General features: G+C 33.9%; 2 protein-coding genes across 2 annotated transcripts; both read right to left on the bottom strand.

Moving 5' to 3' along the window:
* Positions 1-5,354: 5,354 nt before the first annotated feature.
* On the bottom strand, positions 5,355-14,158 carry LOC105140899 (high-affinity nitrate transporter 3.1-like). Its single transcript, XM_011047943.1, has 3 exons — positions 14,029-14,158; positions 13,386-13,863; positions 5,355-5,525 (listed from the first exon to the last, which is right to left on the bottom strand). The coding sequence occupies exons 1-3, from the start codon at positions 14,156-14,158 to the stop codon at positions 5,519-5,521; spliced, it is 615 nt and encodes a 204-aa protein (XP_011046245.1). The 3' UTR covers positions 5,355-5,518.
* On the bottom strand, positions 5,355-14,310 carry LOC105140900 (high-affinity nitrate transporter 3.1-like). Its single transcript, XM_011047944.1, has 3 exons — positions 14,188-14,310; positions 6,169-6,304; positions 5,355-6,003 (listed from the first exon to the last, which is right to left on the bottom strand). The coding sequence occupies exons 2-3, from the start codon at positions 6,296-6,298 to the stop codon at positions 5,519-5,521; spliced, it is 615 nt and encodes a 204-aa protein (XP_011046246.1). The 5' UTR covers positions 6,299-6,304; positions 14,188-14,310; the 3' UTR covers positions 5,355-5,518.
* Positions 14,311-15,223: the final 913 nt, after the last annotated feature.

The raw sequence follows: 15,223 nt of genomic DNA, 5'->3' as shown, positions 1-15,223 counted from the left end.
CAGATTATCTGATACGTATATATATTAACAAGCGATGATGTGTTTGTTACTTCTTGATTCATAAAATAAATTTCTAAAAAAACTTATATAGAAAACAGAAACATTTCTCCAATACATTTATTTTCTGTATCAAGAAGTAACAAACACATCATCGCTTGTTAATATATGGAATTTATTTATTTATTTTGTTGTACATAGAGAAATGTTGGGCTTTTCTTTTCGGCTTATGTTTTCTTGTTTACAGTTCCCTTATAGCATGGTGTTTACCTGAAATGTTTGGATATTTGGAGGGAATCTCAATGTGTAGAAGCAAAACTTTACTACCAATTATTTCTGGTAGACACAATGGGAATCTCTTTATATGTCATTTTTTTATTTTATTTTTATAAAAGGATAAAATAAAATAAAAATAAATGATACAGAAAATGAATTGATATTTATATATATTTTTAAATGAAATATTCAAAATATTTTATTATAAATATAATATTTCATCAATAAAAATTAACTATTAAAATAATATCATGTGATATTAAAAAAAAATAAAAAACCTCTAGAAATCTTTATAAATAAAAGATCTTATTTTATACAAGAGGGTAAAAAATAAAATTATTGAAAATATAGATTTGTTTGAAGACAAGTTCTTTAATTAAAAAAAAATTATTTATCTACACTTAAAATTTATAAAAAATAAAGCTATGTTTGCTAAAGTTTAAATATATCTCAATTGTTTTTTAATAAAATATCTTACAGGCTCTTCAAATAAAAAAGTTATTCTAAAAGCTCTAAAATCTCCTTCATGTATATTTATAATTTACAAGGAAGAAAGTTTTCTTGGATGAAATCTAAACTCTTTAAAAAATTCTTCAATAATACTTTTAAAAAAATCAAATTACCAAATCTCCCAACACAACCCATGTTTAAATTCATATTCTTTCCAACAAGAATGCAATCTTATATCAAATCTTAAAAAAAAAAAATGAAGGATTCTGTTATTCTTTTGTGCTCAAAATGATGTCAACACAATGAAACTTGGATGATGAGACTGAGCAGTGAAAGCTTTCAAGACGTTGTGGCCAAAAAGGGACACATTGAGAAACATAGCTAAGTAAAGATTAAAGAGGTCATCAAGAGTGTCTGCACGTAGCTAGAAGTCTTTTTTTGTGCCGAAAGTAAAGGAGAGTCGCTTTTGTTTTCTTTCCAGGGATGAATTGATTCTTGAATATCCCATCTGGGTGAGGATCTGCATGTACACAGATGTTGTAAAGATTGTTGCCGCCTTAGGAAATCCCATCGTTTCGTTTATTGATAAGAATGAAAGGTAGAGAAAGAAAAAATAGCAACGAAATTGAAGGTGAAGACTATACCACGTGTGACGCTAAAACTGCTATAATGTCTGGGACAAATGAATGCAGGTCAATTTATTTCCATTTTTATACGAAAGTAGTTGTTGTCGATTAATTCATGGACAACTGGCTAACGCCACGGGCCTTCCTGTTCCAAACAAATGAACCTTGTCGTTTTGATTTTTCACCTCCTCCCCCCTTTTCGTCGTCACAACTCTCCCTGTCTGTCTCCCTAACAAACAATCGTAAGCAACGGACAATGTCATCTCTCTTTCCCTTTTCATTTTTTTTTTATCTATATATGGATAAATTAACGAATATGTTCTTGAATTTCTGTGTTTTAAGTTTTGGATTTTCTTTACTTTGACGATACTGGAAGGCAATGCTGTTTCTGGCTTTCATAATTATACGGAAAGATTTTTTTTATCTATTTCTGCTTTGGGGAATGGTAGAAGAAAAAATAAGTTCTGGGTTTATCTCAAGTCAGTAGATGTTGTTTGTATTGGATCACATAGAGCAGATTATTGTGATTGGGTTCTGTGGGTAATTGGGTTAATCCAGTATGGCATAATTTTTTTTTATTATTATTATTTTATCTGGGGTTTCAGTGTACTTTATGGTTGGTTAGAATTCTCATATGAGTGGCATCATATTTGAGTCCCAAATCTGCACTAGATTCTTTTTTGGTATTGGAAAAAGAATGGATTTTTAGTGAGATTTTCTAGTATCTAATAAATTTCCTTACGAGTTTTTCTATAAATCCTGTTATTGGAGTAGGTAATGCAGGTGATTCTGTTTTTCTATAACTCATGTTATTGGAAAAGATCGTTTGTTTCATCAGTAGCCTCAACCATAAAACATTGCCAGTCCTCCAGTTGTTTACTACTAGCCTTAGTTAGAGGATAAATTCAATGGTTTCTTATGGAACACTTCCAGTTAAAACTCTATTATTATATTGTTGTTCTTCTTCTTTTTGTTTGCTTGCTTGTTTATACATCAACTTGTGTTAGATCCTGCGTCATGCAGAGTGCATTAACTGAGAATCGGCTCCTCTTTTTCAAAGGATTAATCTCCTTGATCTGTTTACATTAATTGTTTAGGTGTGGTTTTTCTCCCCCAATACTTGAGAACTATGACCAAGATGTAGTTCTCCCCCAATAATGACTGATTATAGCATATTAGGGTTGTGTTCAAAGGTTAGTAAAAAGTATTTGCTTGCTGTAATGTGTGTCGTTAGAAATGGGTGGCAAATTACAAGGTAATCAGCAGTTTTTCCTCAACACGAACTTTTCATTATACACAATAAGATTGAATTAATTGAGAACCAGCTAGTTGTTCTAGAGCTCATAAAAGTGTGTTCTCAGAGAGCTTTTTGCATTTCCTCTTAAAGTAGTGTAGGTTTTTTTTTTTTTTTTTTTGAAGAATATAATGTTCCTTCATTCCTGATATATGCATTTGCATTCCCTACAAAGAAAAATATGTTGTATGTATGCCCACCTATTGTGTTTTAGACTTTTAGGTATATGATGTTCTGTATCCAATGGAATTGACTTCTTTCCATTAACATGAATCTCTAGAGAAAAGTCCTTGATTGGATTATTATTGATTTTACAATATTTTCCATTATTTTGTTTATATTGAATTTTGTCTATGTAGTCATATTTTCCATTTGCAACGGGAATAATGATTCATGCTGACCCTCGCAGCTTTTTTTCTTTTTTAAATCTTAGCTCTGCATTCATAACAATCTTTATAACAGAAGCCTGTGTTTTTGCTGAATTTCATATGTTTTAAGTGCGTTGCCTGGTTCTGTAAAAATCTTTTGTTTTGAGTTCTAATGAGCAAAAGAAGAAAAAACAAAAAGGAAAAAATCAGTGGAAGTTCACTTCTCTATTGTCTGTGATATACCCAATTGCCTTGCAATGATCACAACTGTGGACTCATAAATCATAGGTTCTTGTATGCACATCTATGATGGTTGAATTCTATCGCTTTTTTATCTTTGAGAATTCTTGTAGGGATAGAATTAATTCTCAATATATACCAATCATGCCTTTTTCTTTGTAAATACTGAATAAAAGTTCATGGATAGGGTGCATATATAGCAGCTGGTTTGATGGTTGACCACCTACCCGAAAGTATATTCTAAGTCTGCATCATTTATTCCTGTGGAAAACACATGCACGACAACCATGATGAGTAGCACATTGACTATGAGATCACTCCTTGCCCGTGCTGATTCCTGTATCTTTTGATCAGTTTCTTGGAGGACCTTGGCTGATGATAATTCATCTTTTCCTCTGACAGGTATTCTGTCCTGGCAACGCAATGGTATCAACAAATGTATTGGTAAGCTCACCTGGGAAGTGGGAAGCAACCTCTTTTCTCATTTGGTGTAATCTCTGATGTCCAATATGCTGATATTCCTGATGGTCATTCATTCATTGTTGTTCCCTGAAATTATCGACATAGCATCCGTGTATTGCAAAGGGCAGTAAAAAAGCGGAATAACCACCAGAATCTCAACTTTGTGATCAACTTTGGGGATATTGCGGATGGGAAATGTCCGCGGGACCAGTCTCTAGATGTTGTAAAGAAAGTAAATAATGAATTTCAGAAATTCAAAGGTCCTGTTTTTCACTTGATTGGCAATCATTGCCTGTATAATCTTCGCCGTGACAAATCACTACCGTTGTTGAAGATTCCAGGTCTCAATAGCCATGCCTACTATGATTTTTCACCTGGTCCAGAGCACAGAATAGTCGTTCTGGATGGCAATGATATCAGTGCCATTGAATGGCCTCGAGGTCATCCTAAAACCCTACAAGTATTGGAATTTCTAGAGAAGAAGAACCCAAATTCAGATAAAAACAGCCCAGCAGGACTGCTGGGCCTTGAGAGGAGGTTTGTGACGTTCAATGGAGCTGTTGGGAGAGAGCAACTTGAATGGTTAGATGGCATCCTTCAGGATGCAACAAAGCTGAAGCAGAAAGTGATCGTTTGTTGTCATCTGCCTTTGGATCTTTGTGCCTCATCTCAAGAAGCACTTCTTTGGAACTATGATGAAGTAATGAACGTAATCTCGCAGTACAATTGTGTCAAGGCATGCCTTTCTGGACACGATCACAAAGGTGCGCATTCAACTGATTCCCATGAAATACACCATAGGTCCTTCGAAGCAACCTTAAGAGTGCCCTCTTGACACAGATGCACTTGGGCATATTGATGTTTATGACAACAGGTTACTGCTTTGTGGTACAGATCGGATGCAGGGCACTGAAATGAGCTTTAATCCTTAAGTTGACTTGAGAGAATATCAGTAAATTAAAATTTCTTTGGTAAAATTGCCATTCATGTGTATATTATATTTTTCGTCCGAGGATTCTCTCTCTCTCTCTCTCTCTCTTTTTCCCCATATAATGACCGTTAAATACTTTACTAGCAATGCTTCGTCGCTTGTCATAGTCAATGGGATCACCATCATCCACCATCTTAATCTCAATGTTTTTAATTTTTATTTTTTCAACCTCAGCATGATAAATTGTTCTACTTTTTTTTGTTAAATCCTGGAAAAGAACCGAAGTCAATGGTTCTCTTACAGCTACTTTTGATGAGATGGTTCTTAAAAAATTTGAAGACTTCTTTAGATACAAAAATTCAGCAGTGAAGAAGAGCATGCATGATTCCTATTTACTAACACATTATACATTGATCGAAGAAGGATAAAACTAGCTTTCATTCAGTTTCTTCATCAAACAGCACTAATTGCAGGGTCCTCATCAAACTATCCATTTCACATGTCAGCTGCTGGATGTTTTTAAGTTTGACACCAATTACTTCTCGAAGACTTTTTACTTTAGGAATGTATTAAGATAATATATTTTTTATTTTTTGAAAATATTCTTAATATCATCACATTAAAACAAACCATTTTAAACGCAATTACAAACGCAGTTTTCATCCCTTAGGTAACACCTCCCCCACTAAACACAGACGCTTCTTCTTTTCTTGTTTTCCCATTGGAAAGTCAACATTTCCCCGAGGACACGACAGGTAACACCTTCCCCACCAAACACAGTACAAAAGGCTCAAGAAAGTAAACATGAAACCCACTACTATAATACTTTATGGACCCATTTTGTGATGTGATATCTTTTGTCTTGTTCGCTTCACTAAGACCTCTTTGCATTTCTCTTCTCATTGTAGAAGAAACCAAACAAGGACACGACAGAGAAAACACTAAAGCATATCGAGCAAGTATCCACAGTGACGTGGCGTCCACTGATTGCTTGGACTTGAAACAGATTGGTGGTCCTGCCTGCATCTGTTGTTTGCCCGTAGGCCACCTCCTTTTCATCTGCGTCGTAAGCGTAGGCTCGAATGAAGTACGTGGCAGTGGGCACGTCACGCTCAACAGTCCACTCATGGGACTGGGCGGTGCTGTTAGCAGGGTTGTAAGGTCTAGCAACGATCTTATGCTGGCAAGTCCTGTCCTTTTTTAGATCGTCTACAGTTTTTCTCCACCCACGGTCAACTTGGCTTATGGGAGCGTAGCATAGCTTGACCTTGATGGTCTTGTAGGTCGAGTCAGTCCCCGCTGCGACGGTCTGGTTCAGCCCCCATGTCACGGTGATTTTGTCCTCACCACCTTTCAATACTGCAAAGTTAATTAATAATTAGTTCTGTACCGTGCCATTAAATCTGGATCTGGATGCATGGTGAGATCAAGGAGGGAAAACAACCTTAAATCTGAAAGGAGAACTGAGAAGTTGAAAATCAAGAACAGACAAGAAGGAAAACGATGCCATGCGGATCGTGTTACCTTGTCCGGATGTTGGTGAGGCCGTGACTTCAAGAGTCCTCGGCAGAGAAGAGAGGAGCACAGTTCCATAGCAAGGCAATAGAAAGCAGGAGAGAACAAGTGATGCCAAGAGAAGAGCACGTGCTGCCATCGCTAGCTAGATACTTTTCTTTTCTTGCACTATATAGACAACGCTTTTGAAGCAAATCACCAAAAGCTAGGGAAGTAGTAAGAAGAGGCTATGATCCCACTGTATATAACCGATACTAATGATGATTTGATGGAGTGCGCAGACTGTCTGGGTTTACCTTATATAATACAAGGCCGAACGAGCTGCCACAGAAGGGAGCATGACCCTTAAACGAGAAGAAAGGGCGGGGGTGAAAGCGGGTTTAAGAAAAAGAGGTTTGACTTTGTTTTACCTATACTTATTTAACAAACGTGGAAATTCTTTGTGGATGATATTGATGAGAAGATGTAGATCATTGGATGGTATCCGTATCAAGTACAGTTTCGTTCTTTGATTATTATTTTTTTATTTGGAGTTTGTTTTTAATGCTTTGGCTCGTCCCCTGGAATCTCGAAAAGATTAAACAGGCAAGGAAGCTAGGAATTGTGAAGGGAGTTGCTGGCCTAGCTAGACAATCGAAGGAAAAGCCAAATCGAATGGAATGTAAGAGGCGAAAGGTGTAAGCTCATTTATGAAAATTTATTCCCAATCCCATTATATATCCGTCTAAATTATCGATCCTTAATCGTTGGGTAACCCTCTCAAAATAGACAATTTTCTAAAAAGAATATTGTGAATGACCAAGTCACATATTTGAGAAACAAAAAGCACCGAAGAAAACTAGCCAAGTTGTCCTTGCCAATTAGATTTAATTCGGTATTTGTTTTTGTATTTTAAAATTTTTATTTTATTTTTTATTTCAAATTAATTTTTTAGTTTTTTTATATTATTTTAATGTATTGATATAAAAAACATTAGTTAAAAAAATTATTTTAATATATTTTCAAGTAAAAAAACATTTTAAAAAGCAACTCCTATTATAATATCAAGCATGCTCTATATAAAAGATATGTGAGAATTATAATATAAAGAGAGTATCGATTAATGTTGCGAAAATGACCATAAAATCTCTTAGCAAGTATATATAAACACAATTAATCACAAAAGAACACATAAAAAATATTCATTTTTCTAATTAGTAAGTATATATAAACACAATTAATCATTAAAGAACATATAAAGAATATTCATTATTCGACAATTTAGACCTACTCCACAGCAAAAGGATCAAGAAAATTAATTATAAGAAAATAAAAAATTACAATGTGTCATATAAATTGCTATCTCATCCAAAATCATAAAATAACTCAAAACTTATATTTTTTTTTGTCTTCTCTTTAACCTTTTTTTTGACCACTAAAATGTAGAGAATGAAGGTATTTATAAATAAATCTTGACCTTAAAATATGATAATAATAGGCTTTTATATATGGATTAAGTACATTAGTATTTCTTTTCTCACTTGGACCTATAATTTAAGACAAATCCAATAAATCTCCACCTTGACTTAAATTAAGCCAATTTATGAATCTTGAACTCCTCTTTATGACCTCCACCAAACATATTTAAAGTATTACACAATTCAATCAAATCCAAGCAATGCTTGAACTTGATTATTTAGATAAATATCGTTAACATATTAATAGGATTTTTAGTTATAGTAATCTTCTTAACTGATACGACATCATGTGACATGATATCTAGAAAGAAATGCTATATATATAATAGTTAACTTGCTCTAGTCCTTTCATGGTAAATCTAGTTTGTGGCAAGATGAATATCATTCTATCTATTATAATATATAACGATCAACTCATATGATAAATCCAAATTGTCAACCAAACCTTTTAACTATAAAGCTTTTTTTATTGCCTTTGTCAATTCCATATACCCAACCTCTATTATAAACAAGGTAACAATGGATTGTTAAATTACTTTCCAACAAATGGCATACCTTAAGAGAGTGAAACATAACTTGTCCATAATCTCATCATATCCAAACTATCAATATAATATGAATATACAAAGTCACTAATATTATTTCTAGTATTACTACTCCCTATCATATACCATTCATTTGTAGTATCTTTAAGATAACAAAGTATTCATTTCACGGCTTATTAGTAAACTATACCATGGTTTCCATAAACTTGTTGACCATACTAACAACATGTAAAATGTTTAGACGAATGCAAACCATAACATATATTATGCTTCTAATTGCACTAGTATATGGAACACTTGACATGTGTTCCTTCTTCTCTTTAGTTTATTGTGACAAACCCGAAGATAACATGAAATGGGCTATAAATAAAGTACGCACTGACTTGCAGTCTAGCATGCCAAAAATCTCAAGTATCTTCTTAAGATACTTTTTTTATGACAAATATAACTTTTTAATACTTAAATCTCTATGTATCTTCATACCCAAGATCTTTTTAGTTGCAGCTAAATCTTTTTTCTCAAACTCACAACTCAATTGATCCTTCAAATTATTGATCTCAGACATGTTCTTGGAGGCAACTAATAGATCATAAACATACAACAACAAGCACTTAAACAAATCATTTAAAAACTTACTAAAAGACACATAACTATCATAGTCACTCCTAAAATAACCATGTCCAAGAAAAAAATATTAAATCTTTTTATATCATTACCTTGATGGCTATTTCAAGTCATATAATGACATCTTTGATAAGCATACATAGTTTTTTTTATCTCAAGAATTGAAATTTTAAAGATGATGCATATAAATCCTCTCTTCTAACTCGCCATGTAGAAACGCTATTTTAACATCCAACTTTCAAAGCTCTAAGTTAAACAAAGCTAACATACTAAGTGATATTCGCTTAGAACTATGCTTTGTAACTAGAGAGAATAATATATTTAAGTCAACACCTTCTTTTTATGTAAATCCCCTATCAATTAGATGTGTTTTAATCCTTACATCCTCAACCCCTGTGATTCCATATTTTTTCTTGTAAACTAACTTGCATCTAATAATCTTCTAGCTTTATAGGGTTTCATAAGCTCTGATATCTAGTTTTTATAAAGAGACTTAATATTTTTTTCATAGCTAATGTTTTAACTCAATTTTGACCCCTTATTTTCTAAATATTTTTAAAATATAAAGAAAGAAAAAAAATAAAAAAATATGTTCTTAATGTATTTACCTCATTTTTAGTATTTTTAATGTCATCTAAAAAAAATACAAAATTTAAATTTCTTTTCAATATGTTCAGCTTTTCATACTTTTTTTAATTGTTTATTTTTCTCATCAAGTTGATGTTTCCTTTTTCAAGCTTTCTTTTTAAATAAAAAAATAAAAAAAAATATTTGGATAAAAGAACAACCAAGTTATTAGGGAAGAAGACAAAATTTTCCATATATAAATAAGTGGTAATCTTACACAAAAAAAGGGACGTTTAAAATAAAAACTTTAAAGAAATAGTGGTAATCTTACACAAAAAAAGGGACGTCTAAAATAAAAACTTTAAAGAAATTAAAAAAAAAAACACCAAATTCTCTCCTTCATTCACAAAAAACCCTAAACCTAATTTGTTACTTCGTAGCCAATAACAATCTCCAGCAACGATGTCTTCTTCTTCTAGCAGCAATGCCAATCTTTTTTTAAGAACAACCCTAGTTGTGAGCAACTTTTCAGCAACGATGTCTTCTTCTTCTAGCAGCAATGCCAATCTTTTTTTAAGAACAACCCTAGTTGTAAGCAACTTTTTCTCCACTATGACTGGTTCTGCACCTCTCGCTGACTAGCATCAGCCTTTCATTTCCAGCACTTCTCCACTATGACTGGTTCTGCACCTCTCACTGACCAGCATCAGCCTTTCATTTCCAGCACCATCAACAACTCCTCCACATCTTAACTAAAATCACTCTATCTCATTTCTCTATTGTGACCAGCCTTACACCAAGCATCTAGCCATAGTCATATAAACTCCAACCAATAGCAATGGTTGTTCTTTTTAGCCATGCTAGGCTTCCAGTACCATGAGTAAGGGTTTTCTTCTTAACCACACTAGCCTCCAGCGCCACTAGCAATAACAACCCATTACATCAACAATGCCTTTGAACCAAAGTAGCTCAACCACGTTGCTAATAAAGATAACCATCATCTATACCCAACCCCTCCCTCTTATCCACCAACATAACCCCATACATGGTGCCTCCACAGTCAACCTCCACACCAATTATTCATAACCATAAGCAACACCATCAGATCTTCTTCATCAGCCTCTACAAGCTCTACACACCTACAATACCTTCCTCCAACCACAAGCCAATGGTGACATTACCAACTAAAGCTAAACCTCCTCTTTTTTATTTCAATTGTGAATAGTAGTAATAACATAGGTGGTTCCTCTTAGATTAACAACGACTTATGCACCTTCAACTTCTAGTCAGTAAAGACAACACCAATTAAAACTACAACTTTTTTCCTTAAAGACCAGCACCATAAGCAGTGGTGAGCTCTACTAACAACTTTACTATTTTTGCGACAGGCCAACAACGATAAGAGGCACCTTCTTAAGCTAAGTAAGCTTTCTTCTCCCATCTTTATTTTAATTATCATCTCTTGTACAAGCATATAGAACATGAATTATAATTCATATTCTATAAGTTATCGCATAACTTAGTCACTAGGTTAGGCCAATAACCAAATTGTATGTGCTGGATTAAGCCTAGCCTATATACTAGTTGGGTAAAGTCCAGCCCATTTTTTTTTTTAAGAAGTAAATATTTGGTCGTTTATCAACCCAGCCAAATTGGGTTGAGCTTTGGTATTGGGCCCAATAAGCCCAACCTTTAGGCTAAGGTTGTGTTTACCAAACATACCTTAATTCCTTCCCTTTAAGCTTTAATGTGTCTTATGTTTATGTCTTTAGTCAAACAGACCTTTAAAAATTCCAAAAAAATCTAAAAACATTTAATAATCATTCTAGAATTATTTATGGGTCCCTCACATATTTTCCCGGTATTTTTATCTAATATCCTACCATAGACTTATACTATAAAGATACATATTTGATATTAAAAATACCTAATTTTCCTCCAAAAAAGCTAAAAAAATATATTTTATTTCAAAAACTCAAAAATATATTTCTTTTCATAGATTTCACTTAATATTGGGGTTGCAAACTTATACTTTAAGGTATTGACCTGGTATTTAGAATATCTATTTTTAGTTGAAATTTTCAAAAATTTGTAAAAACAATTCTCATTTCAACAATACAACTAATATGTATATCTAGGTTTTAACTTCATAAGATAAGGATCTTCTTATTGAGGAGAACTTTTCTCGAACCTTAGATAGACTAACGAATAGAAACACGACTTAGAATAAACAACAAAATAGTTTATCATAGGTAGGGGACACTGGGGGTGATATGTTTTTTCTTTGCACAATTTGTCCCCTTATTTAGACTCTCACAGATCATTAGGTTTTCTAGTTATTATAATATTATATGGCGGCTTCCTTTTTCTTTTTTACTAATAAAGGAAAAAAAATTTCTTGTCTTTTCCACCCCAATCTATCTCGATAACCTTGATCCGAAAGAATGATTGTCATGCCACCGCCCACGTGCGATAATAAGCATCAACTAAGAAATTCTTTGAAAACAATTACCTCTTTATAAGATAAAGGCTCTTAATCGTCAAAATTATCTATAACATTCAAGGCAAAATCAACTAAATTAGCATACCAAATTTAATTGGTGTTTTTATATGTCTTTGATTCTTCTTGTAGCAATATTGTAATGTTGTTCTTTAGGTGTATTTTTAACAATAATATCCTACACCACTTCCTCAAGTGAAACATCTTTTTGCATTATTTTAGAAGCTCTAACCTTAATCTCAACATGTTTGTAACACCCTATTTAATCTCAACATTAATACCAATCGACTCATTTTCCGAATGAAATATAAAAGACTCATCAAAAGTCATATATGTGTTTGTAATAAACTTAGGTGACTTGGGATCAACATACTACAATTGATATCCATTCACCTCATGTGCATAGCTTAAGAATATGTGTTTCCTTACTCTAGGTCTAAATTTATCTTTCTTAACATGAGTATAAGCAGGACATCCAAATACTTTAAATTTATAATAATTAAAAAAAGAACCAAACCATACCTTATATAGAGTCTTTAACTCTAAAATTGTTGAGAAAGATCTATTCACCAAGTAACAAGTCATGTTAACTACTTCAGCCTAAACGTTCTTTGATAATCCAACTTGTAAAATTATACAATGCTCTTTCTAAGAGTATCATGTTTATATGTTATGCAATATAATTTTGTTATGGTGTATTTCTAAAAGTGCAATATCTAGCGATTCTGTTATTCTTTTAGAACTTATTAAAATCACATGAGTATAATTCCAAATCATTATCAATTCTTAAGCGTTTAATTTTTTCTGATAAACTATTTACGTTCGTGATTTCATCGATAACATACATCTTAATGAACTACTAGTGTAAATGCTAGCATAAATTTATGTCAATAAAACTGTTAAATCTAATAATGTTATATGATGTTAGTGTGAAAGAATTTTAAGGATGAGAATTCTGATTGAAAATTTTGAACTTAAGATTTCAAAAGTAAGTAATCCCCTCACAATGAAATTGGTATTTGCTTCATCTTTAAGATTGCACCATATCCATGTTTAGATAGTCATATTTGAGCTAGATAAAGGAATTTGGTTTTTTTAGCTAAAACGCTTCAATTTTCTATAAAAGCTAAAAGAAGTAATACTTTAGCCCTTTTTTTATATCATATTTTAAGTCAATGTCTAATGCATTCCAAGAACATGGCACTTGCAATGTTGCTGTCACAGGACAAAGCCCAACGTCAATCCATTTGGTTTGCAGTTTTATCTCTCTCTCTCTCTCTTTTCTTAGTGTAATAATCTATCCTCGGTTCTTTTAGGTTTTTCTTGGTGAAAAAGCTTCTATAATCCATTTGGTATGACTTTCTTTTCTTCACTCATGTCCCTCAAACTCAACAAATTAAGTAGTACATTAACTAATACATGGATATAAAATTCAAGACTGTCCTTTATTTTCTTCACTCATGTCCCTCAAACTCTTCAAAAGGAGCGCTGCAAAGTTCACCTTCTCTTTTGCCTCGTTCACTTCACTGAGGCCTCTTTGCATTTCTCTTCTCATTGTAGAAGAAACCAAACAAGGACACGACAGAGAAAACACTAAAGCATATCGAGCAAGTATCCACAGTGACGTGGCGTCCACTGATTGCTTGGACTTGAAACAGATTGGTGGTCCTGCCTGCATCTGTTGTTTGCCCGTATGCCACCTCCTTTTCATCTGCGTCGTAAGCGTAGGCTCGAATGAAGTACGTGGCAGTGGGCACGTCACGCTCAACAGTCCACTCATGGGACTGGGCGGTGCTGTTAGCAGGGTTGTAAGGTCTAGCAACGATCTTATGCTGGCAAGTCCTGTCCTTTTTTAGATCGTCTACAGTTTTTCTCCACCCACGGTCAACTTGGCTTATGGGAGCGTAGCATAGCTTGACCTTGATGGTCTTGTAGGTCGAGTCAGTCCCCGCTGCGACGGTCTGGTTCAGCCCCCATGTCACGGTGATTTTGTCCTCACCACCTTTCAATACTGCAAAGTTAATTAATAATTAGTTCTGTACCGTGCCATTAAATCTGGATCTGGATGCATGGTGAGATCAAGGAGGGAAAACAACCTTAAATCTGAAAGGAGAACTGAGAAGTTGAAAATCAAGAACAGACAAGAAGGAAAACGATGCCATGCGGATCGTGTTACCTTGTCCGGATGTTGGTGAGGCCGTGACTTCAAGAGTCCTCGGCAGAGAAGAGAGGAGCACAGTTCCATAGCAAGGCAATAGAAAGCAGGAGAGAACAAGTGATGCCAAGAGAAAAGCACGTGCTGCCATTTGTACCGTGCCATTAAATCTGGATCTGGATACTTTTCTTTTCTTGCACTATATAGATAACGCTTTTGAAGCAAATCACCAGAAGCTAGGAAAGGTAGAAGAAGAGGCAATGATCCCACTGTATATAACAGATATATAATACTAGTGATGATATGATGGAGTGCGCAGACCGTCTGGGTTTACCTTATATATACAAGGACGAACGAGTTGCAATAGAAAATCTTGAACTAAGTAGAACGAGTAATACCCAAGAACACTTGCTGGCATAATTTGAAAAGAAAGTTTCTATTTAATATGATAGATAGGAGGCCTTTAAGCATGAGGAAAGGGTGGGGTTAACGAGCACTTCGTATCATAAAGTTATACATTGCATTCTAGTTGACTTTTATAAATGGCCTGATCAATCATCCCCTAGCAACTCTGAAAGATTAAACAATCAAGGAAGCTAGGATTTGTGGAGGGAATTTCTGAGCTAGCAAGACAAATGAATTGGAAGGGTCGATTGCCTCCATGAGTTGGCCCACTGGTCGCCCAATGAGAATGTTCTAGAATCATGAATTGTCACTCGCATTTAACATGGTTATATGCAAGTGACAATTGAAATTAAGCTTAACAAGGGCATGGTCTAGGTCCATGATCAATCCAGAATACAGACCTTGTCCACGTATTTTTTCAGCCTAAATGGACCTGATTGCTTTAGCCATGCGTTCGGTTTGTAAAAATTGAGAGGTTCATGAATTCAAAATCAACTTTTTTTAGTTCATAATCATGTTCATTGACACAAGTTAGTTGTGAATCAAGTGCACGTAATGATGTAAGACTTCCTCCTCTAATTGTCCCTGTATGTGTTTAGGTTCTCACGCGAGCTAGCTGCAGTGACACCATGCTCCATGTACCCCAGATAAGTTGCGATGTGGTGTATTGAGCATGGTGTCTAGCCTCCTAGAAGAGATAAAATTTAAGAGGAAAATAATTAAGGGGGATAAAATTTGAAAAAAAAAATTTAAATAAAATAAATAACAATTAAGAAAATAAATATTAAATTTGAAAGATTAAAAAAATCAT

The sequence above is a fragment of the Populus euphratica genome, unplaced genomic scaffold (genome assembly GCF_000495115.2).
Source record: "Populus euphratica unplaced genomic scaffold, PopEup_1.0 scaffold145.1, whole genome shotgun sequence".
Taxonomy (NCBI): Eukaryota; Viridiplantae; Streptophyta; class Magnoliopsida; order Malpighiales; family Salicaceae; genus Populus; species Populus euphratica.
The sequence above is the reverse complement of the archived record's forward strand: the minus strand, read 5'-3'. Positions and strand labels throughout refer to the sequence as shown.

What these genes read in the sequence shown, in the direction of transcription:
- LOC105140900 (XM_011047944.1), bottom strand. Translation starts at nt 6,298, where the DNA reads ATGGCAGCACGTGCTCTTCTCTTGGCATCACTTGTTCTCTCCTGCTTT. An exon ending in CTCACCAACATCCGGACAAG is followed by an intron (nt 6,004 to 6,168) that starts GTAACACGATCC and finishes TTAACTTTGCAG; the next exon opens with TATTGAAAGGTGGTGAGGAC.
- LOC105140899 (XM_011047943.1), bottom strand. Translation starts at nt 14,158, where the DNA reads ATGGCAGCACGTGCTTTTCTCTTGGCATCACTTGTTCTCTCCTGCTTT. An exon ending in CTCACCAACATCCGGACAAG is followed by an intron (nt 13,864 to 14,028) that starts GTAACACGATCC and finishes TTAACTTTGCAG; the next exon opens with TATTGAAAGGTGGTGAGGAC.